The 19,187-nt window shown below is 36.8% G+C and overlaps 1 protein-coding gene across 1 annotated transcript; it reads left to right on the top strand.

Annotated features, from left to right (window-relative positions):
• The first annotated feature begins 17,481 nt into the window (after positions 1-17,481).
• LOC149204086 (O-fucosyltransferase 20-like) lies at positions 17,482-18,872 on the top strand. The gene is made up of 3 exons (XM_089393196.1): positions 17,482-17,640; positions 17,754-18,012; positions 18,105-18,872. Exons 1-3 carry the CDS (start codon positions 17,579-17,581, stop codon positions 18,336-18,338), a joined length of 555 nt encoding a protein of 184 aa, XP_089249322.1. The 5' UTR covers positions 17,482-17,578; the 3' UTR covers positions 18,339-18,872.
• Positions 18,873-19,187: the final 315 nt, after the last annotated feature.

Raw genomic sequence — 19,187 nt, forward strand, 5'->3', positions numbered from 1 at the left:
TACAACTATGTTGCAATTCTTTATGTTAATTTTTTTAAGGCTATATTGTTCTTTGCTTTGATAATTGCATTTCATTATCTCCATATTAAATTCACCCCACAACATCATAACATTATTCATATTTACATCATTATTCAACAACATATTCTATTATATAGAAAGAACAATATCATCATCAATGTAGTGGAACATAAATGAACAATAGAAGAAAAACATTCACACATAGAGGCACTAAGATTGGTCGGAGACTAGGGCAAAACCCACTATGTGAAAACCCTTTAAAATTCTTCTTCTTATTAGATTGTCATTGAATAATTCAACAAAGAGAGATCCATATCTTCAACCATAAACCTATCAAGTAAAAATCAATTAAATAATATCCATGAAATGAATCCAACCATGCCAATAATCAAAACCTTGATTCAGGAACCTGTAATCAACTGTCATTGTTAGTGGGAAATTTTCGAACTCTGTGGTTAACCAACGAAAACTTCGGTCAACTGAAAAATCAAACTTTAGATTTCATTAGCATGGAGGAAGAGGCATGTGTGCGTCTAAGCGCTTCTAGTCGCTACCTTGAGCATGCAAGCTTGTGAATACAGTTGAAAATTGCCTTTCACAAGCCTACGACTATGACCCAAATCCTTAGAAAACATGCGCAAGCTTCAAACCCAGTAATCTCAGATTTGTGCCAACCAATCTCTAGGAACTTGCCTCAGACCTGTGCGAGGCAAACCAAAGAAGAAAACAGAAGGTCTCATGATGATGTCCAAATGAGGTTGAGGTCACTTTTATTTATAGCCTTCCAATGGTGTCCAATTTTCTTTAGGGCTGACCCGATCAAATATGCACATGTGGGATTTTAATTCAAAAATACACTTTCCTTTGTCCAAATTGAGCACTTCAATAATTAAAATTGGTCCTCTCGACAAGATGAATCTCGTCTCATGGTTGGAATTTGTCACTGAGTTACCAAATTAACACTCCCTCTCATCTAGGGATAAATTCCAACTGTATCATGTAGTCATCACAAGAATCTTGTCATCAAATCATATCTAATCTCAAGTATCTCATCATAAAATGTTGTCATTTCTCATCTCTTGCTTATTCCCGTGTATCTATTGATTGTCCCTTCTCATATGTTGAACATTCTCGAATCTAAAAGAATAAGAATTTGATATCGAAGGGGAGCTCATTCTACAACCTTTTATTCATCGCGGAGCTACTGCTACCACCTGTAATCACTGCTAGCGGGGAGTCCAATGCTTCTACCATGAAAACATCAATGGGGAGCCAATTCTGCAGCTCACATTAACATCAAAGAGCCTAACTCAATCTAGAACAACATCAGGGAGCATATCTCAAACTAAAATCATGTCGGGGAGCTTAGTCTTAACTTAGAACAATATAGGGGACCATATATCAACCCAAAAATCACATCAGGGAGCACATCTCAACCCATAATCTCATGGCGGAAAAAAAACATGTTCAATCCCATATCGAGTGCTATCTAATATAGGGGAGCACATCTCAACCCATCCTATTTCCTATTAATCTTCCCAACAATGACCCTCAAGAGTCATGTGGTAGAAAACCTGCATCACAACCATCCTGGGTTATACACCCCCAAGTACACTCTCAACCCGTTGGCCAAATAGGGAGTGGTAATCTCAACTAGCCCAACTTGTGGGTATGATTCCAACTGGGGTATACTTTGCAAAGATCACTATAGGGGATCAACATCTACGACCCTATTGTCCAAAGATCCCTCAACCCCAGGAGCCCTCCATCTCAATTCCTCACCTTGGGAGCTCAAACAAGGGTAAAGAGCTGAATCAGTGTTCTCGATCAGTCTTGATCTCTGTAGATCATAAACTTATCATCGTGCTCATATTTGGTAGTGGCTTAATCATCATGTCACAATCATATTTTTAGAAACTAACTAGCATGAATCAGAAACCAGTCAAACCGACCGATTCATTAGGAAACCAGGTTGAACTGGGAAAAAAACTTGGTTTAAGGGCTGACTTAGCCAAAAAAACACAAAATTTGGATGAAACTGGTCGATTAATGATGAAACTGGCCGGTTTATGGTCAAATCGACCGGTTCTGTCATAAACCAGTTGGTTCATTGCCAAGGATGCGATGGACCCACACAAAGTCTTTTTGAATGCTTCTTGGGTGTTTTTGAGGGAAAGTAAGGGTTGTTTCCCTCCAAAAACACATCTCCAAGCCTTTAAAAAGAGCTCACCCCCCTCATTTGCCTCACACATCACATTTGAAGTTTTTGTGAGTTTGATTTGGAGCTTGGAGAGTGTTGAGTTTTTGTTCGAGTAATGAAACATCAGAGAGTTTGAGCTAAATAGTAGCCATCATGCCTCCAAAAGCCAAGGATAATGCATGGGCTCATTGAGATATGATGATGGAAAAATGATTTGTAAATATTGCCAAAAATCGATTGAAGTAGGGGGTATTAACAGGTTCAAGCAACACTTGGCTGGTATGGGAAGCCATGTAGAGCCATGTAGAGCACCAAATGAAGTAATAGGGAATATTAGGGCATAATACCTTCATAAGTTTGACACTCAAGTCACTAAATGGGTAGAGAAGTTTATGACTCAGGTAGTTGCAAAGTTTGGGAGTCCAGACTCAACCAACCAAGTATCATGTCAGAGTTCTAAGGTATCATCAATTATCACTATTTCTCATCTATACTAAGTTAAGTCAATAAGCTAAATCCTGTCAAACCCTTGCAACCAAATGTCATATACTAGCTTCAATGATCAAATCCAAATGGCATACTGATATGCATATTCCAATCCTATGCAAACAAAAATTTAGTCAACACATTCACAATATCTATAGTAAGTCAAACACTAAAAATTCCCTCCTCATAGAGCTTTCTAATCTCTGCTCCATGTTTGTAGGACTATCATACTCCAAGACCACTTCTAGTTTTTTTTAGGAGGCTTCATATCTTATGACCTGTAGGCACAACCACACCCATATACCTTCTTATGTGCGGTTGTGAGGATTATAGCTGCATTGATAAGCTTTCTTCCATGCAGTTCGGGCTTAGACTGAGGAAAACCCTCTCTTCTTAAATCATAACTTGTTGTAGACCAACAATATCAGATACTTGACTATTTATGTCAGAAAAATTCAACAATAAAAAATATTTTTCACATTTAATAAAAATGAAAATAGGTGTAGGGATCTTATGGAGAGATTCTCCCTCTAAAAGGAAAACCACTCCAGTTATCATCATTCAAAACATCAACCTGACTATCAAAATACTTGTCATGCATCAACAAAATTTTTAGATCATAAAATCAAGCTATATGAGATTCTAAAACATATATACATCATTGTCATTGCATGTCAACATCAACTACTTCATCATCACCCCAAACTTTCATCGAGGGTTAGAGTCATATGAATAGGGTAGTTGATAAGTGAATTATCATACTTCAAGGATTATGATCACTTCATCACTTCTTTATCATTAACCATCAAGTTAGGGCATCCAAAGAAACCTTACCAAAATCAACATGATTATTAATCCTTTTGTCACACTTTCATCATGCTTATCACAAGCATTAACAATAAAATAAAGCTACCATATATAAAAAACAATGTGCTAGACTTCTATATGAATTCCATCATGTCTATAATGAAAGATGCTTGCCAAATATCAAGTATACTAGTATATCAAAAATCAATGTTTCTAAGTAGCTCTACCATGAGTTAAATAGAATGTAAGATACGTGTCCAATACCAGGTGCACCATCTCACCATAAGTACCATGAATCAAACTTATATCATATACATTATGACTCATTTGTGAAGGTGATATTCTCATCATACCTTAGGGCTTACCTTGCCATCCAATATATACACCATACATACCTTGCAGTATCCAAATACTAGTGCACCTCTTCATTTGACATTGGTAGTGAGAGCGCTTTGTCAACTTCCTTGTCATGGGAAAATGTAGCTCTTCTCTTCCTGCACTAGCCATATTTTCCTACACCTCAGATGATCCTTAAGAACGATCCACTTATCACATCTCATTAGGAGGTTAGAAGTATCAAACACTCAAATATATATGCAAGAAGCATAATCAATGATCATATCAATAAATCTAGAAAAAAGTAAAGACATACAAAAGTAACATAAATCGAAAAAGTACTTATCTTCCATGGGAGGTGATCATCTCCCTCTTGAACTTGCCTTCAAGAGTCGTGACTATCCATTGTCCATATAACATTGCTTTTTTCAATATATTTATCAACTTTATCAATAACCAAGGTCTAATAGAGACTATCCTATCTAGGGCTTCATCAAATCTGTCACAAGTGATTGAACATATTCACATTAATCGTGATAGGTTTTCTAAATTTCATATCTCAAAACCTTGACATAACCAAGGTTTCTCCCAAACCCTATTAACTTCAAATATCCATCAAACCCTAATAACCAAATTGCATAGGGTTTCCTTCAAACCCTAGAATTCTTTTAGGTCTCCTCCATCTTCTCATGCTTCCATCAAAGGTGTCTTCATAAGGGTGATCTTCAATGACTTTTCATTAGCCCAACTCTGATACCATGTTAATTTTTCTTAGGCCTATATTTTTCTTTGCTTTGATAATTGCATTTCATTATCTCCATATTAAATTCACCCCACAACATCATAACATTATTCAGATTTACATCAATATTCAACAACATATGCAATTGTATAGAAAGAAAAATATCATCATCAATGGAATGAAACATAAAGGAAAAATAGAAGAAAATCATTCATACATAGAGACACCAGGATTGGTCGAAGACTAGGCCAAAACCCACCATGGGAAAACCCTTTCAAATTCTTCTTCTTATTATATTGTCATTGAATGATTCAACAAAGAGAGAGTACAATGATCCATATCTTCAACCATAAACCTATCCAAAAAAAATCAACTAAATAATATCCATCAGATGAATCTAATCATGCCAATAATCAAAACCCTGATGTAGATGTTTGTAATCAACTGGTGAAAACTTTGTTCAACTGAAAAATACAGCTTTATATTCCAGTCACATGGAGGAAGAGGCATGTGTGTGATTGAGAGATTCCAATTACTACCTTGATCCTGCAAGCCTGCAACTATAGTTGAAATTTTCCTTTAATAAAACAATGACTGTGACCCAAAACCCTAGAAAACATGTGCGAGCTTTAGACCCTGTAATCTCGGACCTGTGCCAACCAATCTCCATGAACATGCCTCAGACCTGTGCGAGCCAAACCAAAGAAGAGAATAGAAGAATGTCTCATGATGATGTACAAATGAGGTTGAGGCCACTTGTATTTATAGCCTTCCAAGGGTGTCCAATTTGCTTTAGGGCTGACTTGATCAAATATGCACATGTGGGCTTTTAATTCAAAAATACACTTTCATAAGTGCTTCAATAGTCAAAATTGGTCCTCTCGAAAAGAAAAATCTCATCTCATGGTTGGAATTTGTCATTGAGGTACCAAATTATCATTTTATGTGTTAATATTGTCTCGTAATTGTACAGTTGGTTGGTTCTAGATATTGTTTTATTTATAAACTATATTTAGTTGTCTATGAGATGCATCATCTAGGGTAATGATCTCTAGTATTTGTGCCCTATGGGCATTTTCTAGGCAATGTTATTTGTAGGGGAAGTCAACTTTTGAAAACTTACTTTTGAGATTTCCATGCTTTTAAATATTGGCATTCATGTCCCTCTGAGATCTATAGTGCAGATAAATTTAAAAATATGTAGTAATGCGTGGCAGTCAGTAGTGTTTAGTATGTCTGAAATTTGCAGATCTAAATTCTTATACTTGAGGGTCTGGATGCATGAATTATCCCTGGACATATTTTTTATTATTGGATAGATTATTTTGTGTAATATCATGTTTTTGTGATTCATAAATCTTATCTACTAAAGTTGAATTATGTTAGCAGAAATTTGTCATTGCAATGATGTTAATCTGTAAAAATTTGATCATGTGGACAATGAGACATTGTGGCTGTGAAGCCTTTAAAAAGGTCATTCATGTATCATGTCTATTTAGGAGCAGTTGTAATATTAGGCTTACTAATAATAGCCATCTCCTGTGTAATATTAGGATTAGAAAATATTAGGCTTACTAATAAAAGCCCTCTCCTATGTGTTTATTTAGGAGCAGTGGTAATATTAGGACTAGAAAATATTTGAAAACTCTTTTTTAATTTCTTAAAAATATTATTTTTACACCATATCATTATTGCACAATAAACAAAATACATGTGGTGGCAATGCCACGTGACTCTTGTTTGTAATGAATTTGGTGAAATATAATGGATTTCAATTAAAAGGTTTTGGAGTATCAACAACCATATATAAAAAGAAAAATCGGGAAAAGGCCCAACAACCTTACATTTTGTATCAATTACAACACATATATCTTTGTCATAGTAAAATGAGAGTGAAAGTTTAAACTAAATTATACGACAAACATTACTGCTATAAATTCTGCAGAAAGACCCAACAATATACATTTACAAAAATACATGCTAAGAAAAGACTGAAATGACCACAAAAACCAGAGACACTATGAAGTCACCCAACCTTGCGTTCGCCCTCGTCAGGTGCCCTTACATGTCGAGTCGTTTTATTGCCAGAAAGAGGATTTCCAAAAGCATGTTTACCAGACGTTGCACCATCGACGGTTGACGATGAAACCTCCAAAGCAACCACCCGATCATAGAGAAGATGTATTTCCGCCTTGAAATCCTCCAAGGTATCATTCGTTTCCGGGTGGTGAGCAAGCGACTTTGCTTCTAAGAAAACTTGGAAAGAGCATTTATGTTGCTGTACCATGTGGAGTATCAAATACCATTTTGCAAAGGGTTATGTAATACTTAATTTTGATTTATTTGAGTTATAAGGTGATTTTATTTTTTATTTTTATCTCAGTAATATTTAATTTCGTATGTTATTTGGATATCAATATTTTTTTGTTTTTTTTCATGGTTGGAGCTGAGATTCAATTTTATTAATAACTCCATGTCAAAGATTGGAGAGGTAATATTTATTTTTATATTTATTATTTTTATTTGAAATTTGTGTGTTTTTTTAATTTATAATTAAATTTTTTATGCAATAATTTAATAAGTTATAAATTGCTCTTGAGTGAGTATTTAAATTTTTTATAAGATAAATAATTTTTTTTAAAAATATATAAATTTTAATATAAAATATAAAATAGATAAATATTTAAATGTTATTAAAAATATATATAATTTAATTGAAAATAATATTTAATGATAATTATAAAAAATTTGGGTTTCTTATGAGTATAATTTATATCAAAACACTATATTGTGAATTTTATATAGTTAAATGTTATTAAAAATATATGATACAATAGAAACAATTTTAATAATAATTATACATATTTTAATTTTCTTAGAAATACTATTTACATTAATTTTTATTTTTTTTTAATGGGAGGGGCTAGTTCCCTTTAGAAGCATCATGGGTCCTCTTTTTTTTTTTTTTTTTTACATATACATGTCAGAAACCCTGACAACGTCACATGGAAACAAACAAATTAACCACATGGGGCAGAATAGGCTGCAACATTTTTGCGCAGCTCAGCAGGAATCGAACTTGGCTGGGGGGCATGCAAACCGACCGCCCGACCGTTACATCATGTACTCGCGTGCAATTTAATTACATATTATATTTAATTAATTAGAAGTAAAAAAATTTCTAATTCTTAAAATTTATTAGTAAAGTTTATATTAATAACTTTGAATAGTGTAAATTTTATTTTGCTTTAATATATTTAAGAATTTTTTGGAAATGAGTGTCCAATTTTGAGTGAGATTTTTACCAAAAGTATAATGGAATTTTGTCTTTTGTTAAAAAGAAACTGAAATTTTATATCTTGATGAAAATGGAGAACTTAGATGTCTAGTAGTTGATGAGTTCCAGTAAGTGTACTACTTTAGCCACTACACCTTCCCCAACAACTAATCAACTACATAGAAGAGATAGAGTGTGTAGCCATAACTCAACTACAATGTCAATGATCTCACTTTTCATATATATATATATATATTAAATCCATTTTATATTATTTAAGTCTATTTATCACCATAGACTAGAGCCTAATTGTCTAAATCTATCTATGTTTTCTATATATAACATATATTAAAAAAAAATTCTAACTCAACAAAAATGAATTAATTTATTATATATCAATTTAAAAAAATATTAAAATTTAAAAATTAATTAATAATAAAGATACTTATTATTATTAATTACTGTTGTAAAAAATTTATCAACTTTTAAATTAATTAATTAATTAATTAATTATTTTTGCTATTAATTATTGTCTTTATTATTGTTTAAATTAATTTTTACTACCAAATACTTTTTCAAAAGGAAAAAACATGTATTAAACAACCAACAATACATATTAAACTTGTTTATATTTAATTTAATTTTAGTTTCTATTTTACTTACTGCCACCTCTCCCATACTAATGGTAAACCTCTCAACACAATAAATGTACTTATATTTTCCAAATAATAATTAGCAAAATACCCACTCTATCTTCTTAGTATGAATATGGTGCTTGGTTTGAGGAATTATGGTGACCTCATAACTCAGAGGTTTGAAACAATATTTTCTCCCTTTCTCATGTGATTCTAAAGCGGATATTCCAAAAATAATTTTTTATTCGATTCTGAACCAGAGAATTGAAATAAAGATACTTGCCCTTATCCATCTGATGTGAATTTGAAGCAGATATTCGAAGCAGAATTGTTTATGTCATTCTCAGAGATTCGAAGAAGATAAATTCTCTCTTTATTATATGATTATCATATCGAGCATATATCTTTGATTGAGGGAGTCATCCGAGTGAAAAGGCGAAGACCAGAATTCTGTAGCATCCGTTCATCTATATAAAGGTATATGTAACTTTCTGCAAATCCTTTTCAATCACTTTTCTTTTAATAACCATCCTCTAGTATTGTTAAATTCTTCTTCTCCTTGGAGCAGGAGTTCTAAAACTTGTTTCAAACTTTTGCAGTAGTTTTAGAGCTGATAATCGCTCTCAGGTTCAAAGATTCCTTTCTTCTTTTTCACCTTTTGTGCTAGACAGTAGCCCTAATTTAAAATCTTTTTGGTTCTAAACTTTGTATCCAGTCACAATGTCAGATCGATATTGCAGAAATGAAGAATGCTGGTATGCTTTGACAGCTTTGTGATATATTTTAGGGTTTTCTAGGGGTAAATGACGATATTATAAATTATATACTTGGAGGCGGTTGCATTGTATGCTCCTCCATCTCAGAAAATTGTCCACGCTTTTATTTGTAAATTATCCACGGTTTTTCTGTCAGAGTTAAGACTATTGCGGATCAGAGTTAAGACTATTATTTAAGTTATTAATCAGAGAGGCTTATTCTACAGCCCAGTGTGATATGTAAGCTTGTTAGACAGTCATTAAAGTTAAATTTTACTATGTCCTAAAATAAAAATTTTAAAAAATTTAAAGATAAAAAATTTAAATAACTATACAAACATTTAAATAATCTCAGCTCATAAAAAAATTTAGACTTGACGAAATTGGACGCTCTCCCTCTTGGCTCAAGTTAGATCTGTGTTTAAAATGGATCTAAGCTGGTCATATAGCACTTGCAGTTTGTATTTGAGACCATGGATATACACTAGTTTCAATCTAGAGCCTGTTCACAAGTTTCCATGTATCTGAGACATTTTTTGCCCTAATTTTTTTCCTAATCTAATGAATTGAGGATTGGCATTGATTTTTGGGATCTTATCTTTTAGTAAGAGCTAAGAGACTCCTTGATCTGAGATCATAGCGGGCTATATACTCAACATACTCAATAAGATTTGAACCACTATGTTTTATCCAACAAAATTTATAGTTAAACTACATATCACATTCATTAAACCACATATCACACTCATTATAACCATATTACCCAATATCAAAATTCTGTTTTCAAAAAAAATCACTCCATCAAATTGATAGCTGCATTTAAACCAGGGCAATTTCAAAAATATTAGCAGCATAACACAGGTACTAGTGACAGATCACAATAAACCTTTAACAAATCATAATGTAACATAAATTCATTAAACCACATATCACACTCATTATTATAACCATAATACCCAATATCAAAATTCTGTTTTCAACAAAAAGATCAGTGCATCAAATTGATGGGCTGCATTTAAACAAGGGCAATTTCAAAGATATTAGCAGCATAACACAGTTACCAGTGACGGATCATAATAAACATTCAACAAACCATAATATGGCATAAATACATAGGTTGGGACTATTACAATTAAGAGGATGTGAACTGTCACACAAAATGGACATATTGCTTGCTTGTGGTTTATTGTCAGACCTTTGATTGTGAAAAAACTGTCAATGTTCACTGTTACAAGATCTAGTAACCCCTCATGCCAAGCATGGTAAGAATGCGAGTTAGATTTCTTTCGAATGTCTTCCATTGTTTGTTTAAGGAATCCCCTGCCTGACCAGACTTAGAGATCAGATATCGAACATGGAACAACAAATTCCATGTATTGTGAACAATTTCATTAGTCATTTGACCATAATGGTTTTTGGACTTCAACTAAGCTTACGTTGTACATCTTTAACAGAAAGTTGGGTTATAATGGAAAAGAGGCTTATCCCTGTCGAAGGCAAGGTAAGCAATGATTGATATTGTGTTATAATGGAAAAGAGATTTATTTCCTTATTATACTTGTTGAAGGCCTTTAATATATTTGTTGAAGGAAAACTATATAGTGATCTAATTTTTTTTATATTCTTAATTTAACAAAAGTATTATTGAAATTTTATGCTAAAAATTATTTAGTTATCTTTTTCATAGATTTTGATTGGGAGTTTGCATTTAGGTTTTATTGGAATTTTGTTAACACAGTCACATTTTTTCACATTGTACTTAGGTTAAAAAACATATATTTTTACTTAGGTTAAAAAGCATATATTTCATGTACATTTTTTTGAAATGCTAGAACTAATTCTAGTGTTACTCTAATAGTAAATGTTGTTATATGCTACATAAATTTCGTAGTTGAAACTCTTTGAAACCTTTTGGCCGTCAACAATAGAATCAATGCATTTATGCAGTCGATGCTCTACACCTCATCGCCTAATGATACAATTAGTGTGCAAAACGATACACTTGATGCATGTCTGAAGTCAGTGTGCCTCACCTTGCACCGCCTCATCGCAAGAAAATTCCACTTTAAAAAAATCAATATTAATTCCAATTTGAAGTAAAAACAAAGTAATGAGACCTCAATTCAATTGATTTTGCCTGATGCTTAAGGATTAGGCAAGTCGATTGCATGTTATTCCTCATTACTAAGTCCTTAACCCAAATGTAGGTAACACACCCTCCCATCCCCCTTATATAAACCAGGCCAGATGGAAGGTGCTTCTATCATTGACCTGACCTCCATAGTCTTGTCATGGAAATGTGGTCTTAAAATTTCATCATTTTTCAATCTCCTCAAAACTTAAAATAAACATTACCATTGTGTTTGGTTCCTCGAGAGCTTTCGAGTTATATAAATTTTCCACAATCTAATTCTTGGATCAAAAGATATGACCATTTTAAGATCAAGCCAATAATCTCTTGACACATAATCAAATCCTGCACTATGGCACTCACGTGGCATCCCATCTCACTGTTGTTGTCGCTCCCAAAGACAACCCCGGATTGCTTACAAGACCAGTGCCTGGGCACATATAGGTTCTGTGTGTCTCGTAAGATTCTCAAGGTATTGGAGACATCACCTATATTTTATATATGTATATGTTTAAATGGAATGGATTGGTTCATTCATCTAAAAGAGTAAGCCATGTATTTTTGGTACTACTTCACATGTACAAATCACAGAAATATATGCATAAACAATGGAGGCCGAGTAGTTCAAGGACTTACAATTTAATAAGCTTTTGCAGAGTAATGAGAGAGGATAAGGAGAAGGAGTAACTCATCACATAGAGCTTAAAGCATCAAGAATTCTACCATTAACACATAGAGCTTGAAGCATTAAGGATTTCTACACTTATTTGAGTTATGGGTAGAAATAATGGACAAAAGAGGAGTTGAATGTTATGATTCATGTAGCGCAAATTTAAAGATATAATTTCAATGATCCATACAGGCACATGCATTAATAAGTCAATACAAATGAATCTGTGAGGAAGTATGAAATATTTCTAGCAGTTATGATTGCATGAATTCAAAGAAGAAACATGAACATAATGGGTTTTAACAGAGGGATAACATACTGTAATACTTGAAGGGAGAATCACCACCATTTCCTTGATATTATGAAAGATCTGTATTATAAAGACATAAAGTCTCGAAAAACATATAATGTTTTCTTTAGGATTTCTGAGCATTTGTGAAGTGTTGCTTCCTCTTATTTATTTGGAGAGGGGGAGTGCTGGACATTCATCACATCAAAATATCTTCGTCTGAGTCTCAGCTGTTAGGTTGACTAGATGTCTCGGCCAGGGATGGCTTTGTGGCCCAAAAACATTGTAAAATATTAATTGCCTCATTTAATGGCGGCACATTACAGGGTAATAAAACAAGTCAACAATCAGGTCAGAATGTAAACAAAAATATCTTCATGCCCATCCCTATGATCGCTTCTGCTTCAGGTTGTAGTTTGCTCACGGTATGGCCTCCTGTGCTGCTCGACTGACTCCTATTGCTTCTGCCTTTACTACTTGAACCATTTCTCCTTTAAAGCTGGGAGTGGGCACTATCAGTTTCATGTCGTAGTACTGGAGCAGAGGACCCTTGGGCGGTACTTCGCATTCCCTCTGTATGGGACACCATGTTGAGTAATCAACTCTTCCCGAGCTACTAAGTCCTTGTTTTCCTCTATCAGTGTCGACCCTAGTTCCGTGTCACAAAGGGCCTTTCTAGATCAGCCCATGTCGGGCTTGAATGCTCCATCTCCCTTCTTAAATGCCATAGCTGCCAACCCACCGTGCCTTTAAAGTTCTGCAAAACACTATCGACGCCCTGATACGCCTGGTGATGCACTTATGGTGTAATATGGAGGACTTTCTGGTGCTGACCCTTATCACTAAATCATTACGAAACAGGCAAGTTCTGATCCCCTATAAGCCCCTTTGCTTTAGCCCCTTTATGTAATTCTCTTCATATGACAGGGGTCTAGAACCAAGTGCTTAGCCCTAAGGTGCTAGGGCCTTTAGACTCTTGTCCAGGGCCTTTTTCCTTTGTTACTTGGAATCCCGCATACTGATGATTCATAACACTTTACCTTTGGCATTTCCCCTCGATACTTGCAATCACTGATTTGCGAGATTGGGCCCACCCAGGATGTCACAATTGCACTGCAAGAGAGAGTGTTGAGGATGAGTGGTTTTCGGAGGAGGGCATGAGAGGTAAGTGGTAAGTGAGGGGGGGTGTGAAATGATATGAGAGGGACACGTAGTAGAGGGGCCCGATGGGGAAACCACTTTTCGGAACCCCCCCCGTTGAGAAAGGGAAACATGGCAGGGGGGAGAAAAGGCCTGGGAGCCATTGATTTGACATAGTCAATCTAGGTCATTCGGAGATGGGGGTCATTTATTATGATTTTTAATTAAAAAAAATCATAATTTTTATTTCAATTATTAAAATGAAACAATGTAAACTTTGAAACGGGAACTGATACTGTTACCCGTTTCGTAGAGGTAGCAAAAAAATGACCCGATTTTCAAAAGTGGTGATGCAGAATACACATGTTTTTTTTAGAACATGGTTTTTGGAACTTTAATTTTTTTCATGTGCATTAAGTTTTAGAATGGTAGTGATTTTCATGCTGATTTTAAAAAGTGAGTATTCTGCATCACACCCTTTTTTTAAAAGACCTATTTTTTGACTTTAAATTTTCTAGTGTGTGAAATGTAAAAAATTATTTTCTAAATTTGATAGTTTTTGAAGTGGTCATTTTATTCATATTTTCTTGTTCTCTATCTTATTTTTTTTTTTTTTTTTTTAGTGGGGTTTTTATTGTTTTGCGTTTTTAAATTAGAAAGTCGATAGTTTGAATTTTAGATAATCTACATATTTATACATCCTTAATTAATTTTTCAATCCACATGAAATAATTGTTTCTAAAAAACAACATTTTTTAACAATGGACATAAAAATAACCATTTTTAACATAAATATAACAAAAAAACTAAACGTTTTGATAATTTTTTGCTAGAATTAACATGTCAAAATCACAATTTTTATACAAAAATATTAACTAAAAATGGTCAAATAATAGTTTTTTTTATGAATTTCATGTCCAAAAAATAATAATAACAACTTTTTTTTCAAAAAATAATAATTAACTTAAAAATCAATGCGAAAATCACAGTTGTGCTCTCTCTTTCTTTCACATACCAGACTCTTGATGGAAATTTCACCTCTTTTGAACTTTTCCAATCTGAGATTAGCTTCTTATCACTTAAAGCACTTGAAATATTTGTAGGCATGAGCTCAGGTGGAGTTCGTTCACCAATGTTTTTTGAAGATACACCTTTAAGACTCTTTGGTCCAGAAAGATTCACAGAAATTTTCCTTGATGCCATTTTCCTAAAAAAAAAACACATAAATTAGTAAATAAAAAAACATATTAACTTAAATTAACAACAAAAATATACCATAAATTTTTTATTTGTATAATCAGAATTGCCCAGCCACCTCTAACGGGCAGGCGGGTCGATGGGCGAGCGGGAGGTCAGGTGAGGGATAATGAGGCTAAGTGCACAATTAGGCAAGTATGGGCAAGCCCCTACCCATGCGCCCCCCACAACCCCCTGACGACTACATTGAAGCCCCGGCCCCATTAACTTATTCCTTTCACGAGAGATCTCTTGTCTGGATTCACTACACATTAATAATTAAAGTAACACGCCTGATCCAATCTCCGAAAATGATGATGATGACAAATCCCTCGATATGATTACCAAGTTATTGTACTCCCTGCATCCATCAAATCTGTGCTTTCTCTTTGTTTCGCTCACCAACTCTGTATTTCTTCGTGGTCCATCCTTTGCATGCCACGCTAGATGTTTGTTTTCAACTGAATTTTCTGTTTGAACGAAGCTTCCTAAGCTTCCCCCCCTCCCCGGCCCCCCCTCCCCTTCCCTCACCCTACCCCCTACCGTCCCCCCACACTCCCCGCGCCCCATCCCCCCAAACCCACCCCCCCCCCCACATCCCCCCAAACCCCCTACACCCCCCAACCCCTCCCCGCGGCCGCCCCTCGCCACTGCGCCCACCCCCCCACCCCCCGCCCAACTGTACCCTTCCCCAGCCCCCTCCCCCCCCCAACCCCCCCCCCCCCTTACACCCTACCCGCGCCCTACCCTTACGCCCCCCCCTCGGCCCACCCCCTACCCCCCACCTTACCCCCCCCGCCCAACCCCCTACCCGCCCACCCCCTACCCCCCTCCCCACCTTACCCCCTACCCCCTACCCGCGCACCCCCTGTTACTACCCCCTACCCCCCGCCCCCAACCCCCTACCCCCTACCCACCCCCCCCGCCCCCCTACCCTCTACCCGCGCCGCCCCCCTTACCCCTCCCCCAACCCCCTACACCCCCCCATCCCCTACCCTTACCGCCCCCCCCCCCACCCCCGCCCACCTCCACCCAACCCCCCCCCTCCCCGGCCCACCCTCGCCCACCCCTCCACCGCCCCCGCCCTCACCCCGCCCACCCATCCCCCGCCACCGCCACCGCCCCCGCGCACCCCTCCACCGCCACCGCCCACCCCCCCTCCACCGCCACCCCACCCACCCCTCCACTGCCACCGCCCACCCCTCCCCCGCCACCGCCCCCTTCCCACCCACCGCCACCGCCCCCTGCCCGCCCACCCATCCCCCGCCACCGCCCCCTCCCCGGCCCCCCTGCCCACCCTGCCCACACCCTCCCGCGGCACCCGCACCGCCACCCCCGGGCCGCCCGACCGACGGCGGGTCGATTCCCATTCACAATAGCATTGACTACTTCAATGGCAGCTTCATTGTCCTCAGCAAGCTCTGTTGTTGGATTCACCAAACCTTCATCAACAAGCTATGTTGCTGGATTTACCAAATATTCATCAGCAAGCTCCATTGTTGGAATCATCATATTGTCATCAACAAGCTTTGTTGTTGGAATCATCAAGTTTTTGTTAGCAGGCTCTGTTGCTAGATATACAAAATCTTCATCCACTTGCAGCGGTGCATAGTGGGATTGCACAAACTTTTCATCTTGATGTAGATCTGTTGCTATAGATCCACCTTCATCTTTAACTTCAGTGCTCTGCCTCACACCAAAACATCTCTCAAGAGTATCCCAACCCTCCTTAGCTATCTTGGCTTCTAAAATCAAGGGAAGAATGTTGTCATCCACAGATTCTTTTATGCATTTCAATGCAAAGGCATCATTTTGCCTCTTCACTTTCAAATCTAAAAAGATCTCAAATATCTCATGTTGTCACTTTGACCTTCTTAGCCTCTTGGCTTTTCTCATTTAATCACTGACGAAATACGACTAAACAAAAAAATCAAACTTCAAACACAATACAACTTCACGAAAAAAATAGATATATAAATTACTTACAAATACAATATTTTCTCAAAAACTTTCACAAATCCTTTTTTGTAATCTTTTACAACTCATTTAAATATTTATCAACTTTTTTAATCTTCATAATTTCCTTTTTAAAAAGAAACCATGAACCCATCCTTTAAATAAAAAACTATAAACAAAGCCCTCTTTTTAAACAATACATAAACATTCTTGAAATAATGTTATTAAAACCTATTTTCTTTTTCTTTTTTTTTTAATTACATCTCTCTTAAGATTCGAATTTCATCTCATAAAAATTAATGAAATGAAATATTACAGGGACACTTTTCAAATTACATTAGTCCTTTTTGAAAATAATACTATGCACTTCTCATTTAAAATTCTCACAATTACATTTTACATAAGACATCATGAAATGTTTCATTCAAACCTTTAACCTTCGGCGTTGTGTACATTTCGTGTTTCATGCAACCAATGGGCTTCACCGTACCTTACCTTCAACATACAGTATATTGACTTTGGCTGCAGAAATTTACAAAAGAACTTTTGACATTGCGGAAACATCGTACCTTAACGCTTTGTGAGGCCCGCAGCGCCACCCCGGGCCGCCCCGCCCCGCCCGACCGGCGGCGGGGCAGCCCGGGGGTCGCGCTGCGTGCCCTTGCACAAAACAAAATCGATCTTCCTATCCAGAGTTGATTTCTCAAGCAAAACATGAAATTAAAAGTTTGCAAATATGATATGTTTTGTCTTATTTCACTTGTATAAGTGGTTGACACAATTAGGTTCAACAATTGGGTTAGAACTGGATGTCTTCCCGGCTTGGGTTCAGAATATGACCTAATAATCCAAAAGGAGCGGAGAAGCCATCCAGCTCTTCTCACATCGCGATACAACATGACTTACACAGATCGGAAGCTTGCTGGTCTCTGTCCTTTAAACGCCATGGAAATCGCCAGGTTATTTTCATTCCCTTTTCTTTTGTTCTCGCTTCTTTCAGCGTGATATTATTTAAAGTTTTCGCTGTTCTATTATTCTCCATCACCAAATTATTTCCCCCCTTTTGGAATAGGCTGCTTAAAGCCCTGGGAGCGCCCACAAACAGTCGAATATACTGGGCCGGCGGAGAACCGTTGGGCGGAAAGAAGGCGTTGGAGCCTCTGATCAAACACTTTCCAAATCTTTACAACAAGCACAGCCTGGCCTTGCCAGGGGAGCTCCAATCTCTGAACAACAGAGCATCACTTCTAGCTGCAATCGATTACATTGTGGCACTAAACAGCGATGTTTTCATGGCATCACATGGAGGAAACATGGGCCGTGCGATTCAGGTACTCTCTCCAATAATCCATGTTTAGAATTCTATTGCATATTCTATCCATAGTTGCGTCATGAAATTTATTCACATATGATTGTGCAACAGGGCCACAGGGCGTACTCGGGCCACAGAAAGCACATAACTCCAAACAAAAGACAGATGCTTCCTTACTTCCTTGACAAAACATTGGGTGAAGAAGATTTTAACGTCATTGTGAGGCATCTGCATGACGAATCGCTTGGGCAACCTGTATTCAGAACGGATAAATCAGGGCGTGATGTCGTGGCTTACCCTGTTCCTGAATGTATGTGCACAAAACAGTCTAAAGAGCCCAGGTAGTCACATTCCTTGCACAGTCAGTCATGAGAACATGATTGAGCAACAATACCCTGGCCCGGAGCTCCAACTGAGGATTTGTAAACGGCGGATAACATAAACGTCCACTGATCCTAAATTATTAGTTGTCTGGAGAAGTAGAATACTCATGGCTAACCGAAAGTGCTATATATGGCGCTCTGCCTATTCTGATGTTTTTGCAGTAGACCACAATTTCTTTAAATTTATGGAAGGCTACAACAAACAGAGCTGTTGCTTAAAATTTGTTATAACTGTTTGCGCAAGTCCTCCTGGGACAGTGAAGAGATTGACGGCAGGGCCACCGCTGTAAATGTAAATTCAAGATATGGAGGATTGTTCTTTGAAAATGGGCATCATGACGGGTACTCGATCCGCAAGTCGGTGCTTAGACCCCAATCGAAGGCGTTGAAGTGCAATAGTAATCGGCATGACAGGATTGAAAAGAATTTCCAACCCCCACCGTTCAACTGGAATTAGAATGGGGATCCTATCAAATACCCACAGATTAAATCTCGCTGGAATCAAATTATTTATGTATATAAAATCGCTATTCATGTGCAAGTTGGCTATTTTAAATTCAGTCTCCCACTTTTTATTTTTTCAGAGAGTCATCACCACATTGAAAGGCGTGTTGACATTAAAGTGCGAGGTTGTAAGGGTTGAATATAAAGTTAACCAGAGGTGGTTTTGATGGATGTAACTGGTACTGAATTAAAGCATATGAAAATTTAGAAGTGTTTTTTAAATATTTTAAAATTTACACTAAATTTTCTACTCTGGATAGGAAGATCGATTTTGTTTTGTGCAGGGGCGCGCAGCGCCACCCCCGGG

Source organism: Pinus tabuliformis, chromosome 1_2 (genome assembly GCF_031772625.1).
Source record: "Pinus tabuliformis cultivar Carrire ecotype Pingquan chromosome 1_2, CPIR1, whole genome shotgun sequence".
NCBI lineage: Eukaryota > Viridiplantae > Streptophyta > Pinopsida > Pinales > Pinaceae > Pinus > Pinus tabuliformis.

Bases quoted from the DNA above. Each gene is read 5' to 3' on its own strand.
- LOC149204086 (XM_089393196.1), top strand. From the start codon at position 17,579: ATGACTTACACAGATCGGAAGCTTGCTGGTCTCTGTCCTTTAAACGCC. The intron at 17,641-17,753 runs GTTATTTTCATT...CTTTTGGAATAG, and splicing joins AACGCCATGGAAATCGCCAG to GCTGCTTAAAGCCCTGGGAG. The intron at 18,013-18,104 runs GTACTCTCTCCA...ATTGTGCAACAG, and splicing joins ACATGGGCCGTGCGATTCAG to GGCCACAGGGCGTACTCGGG.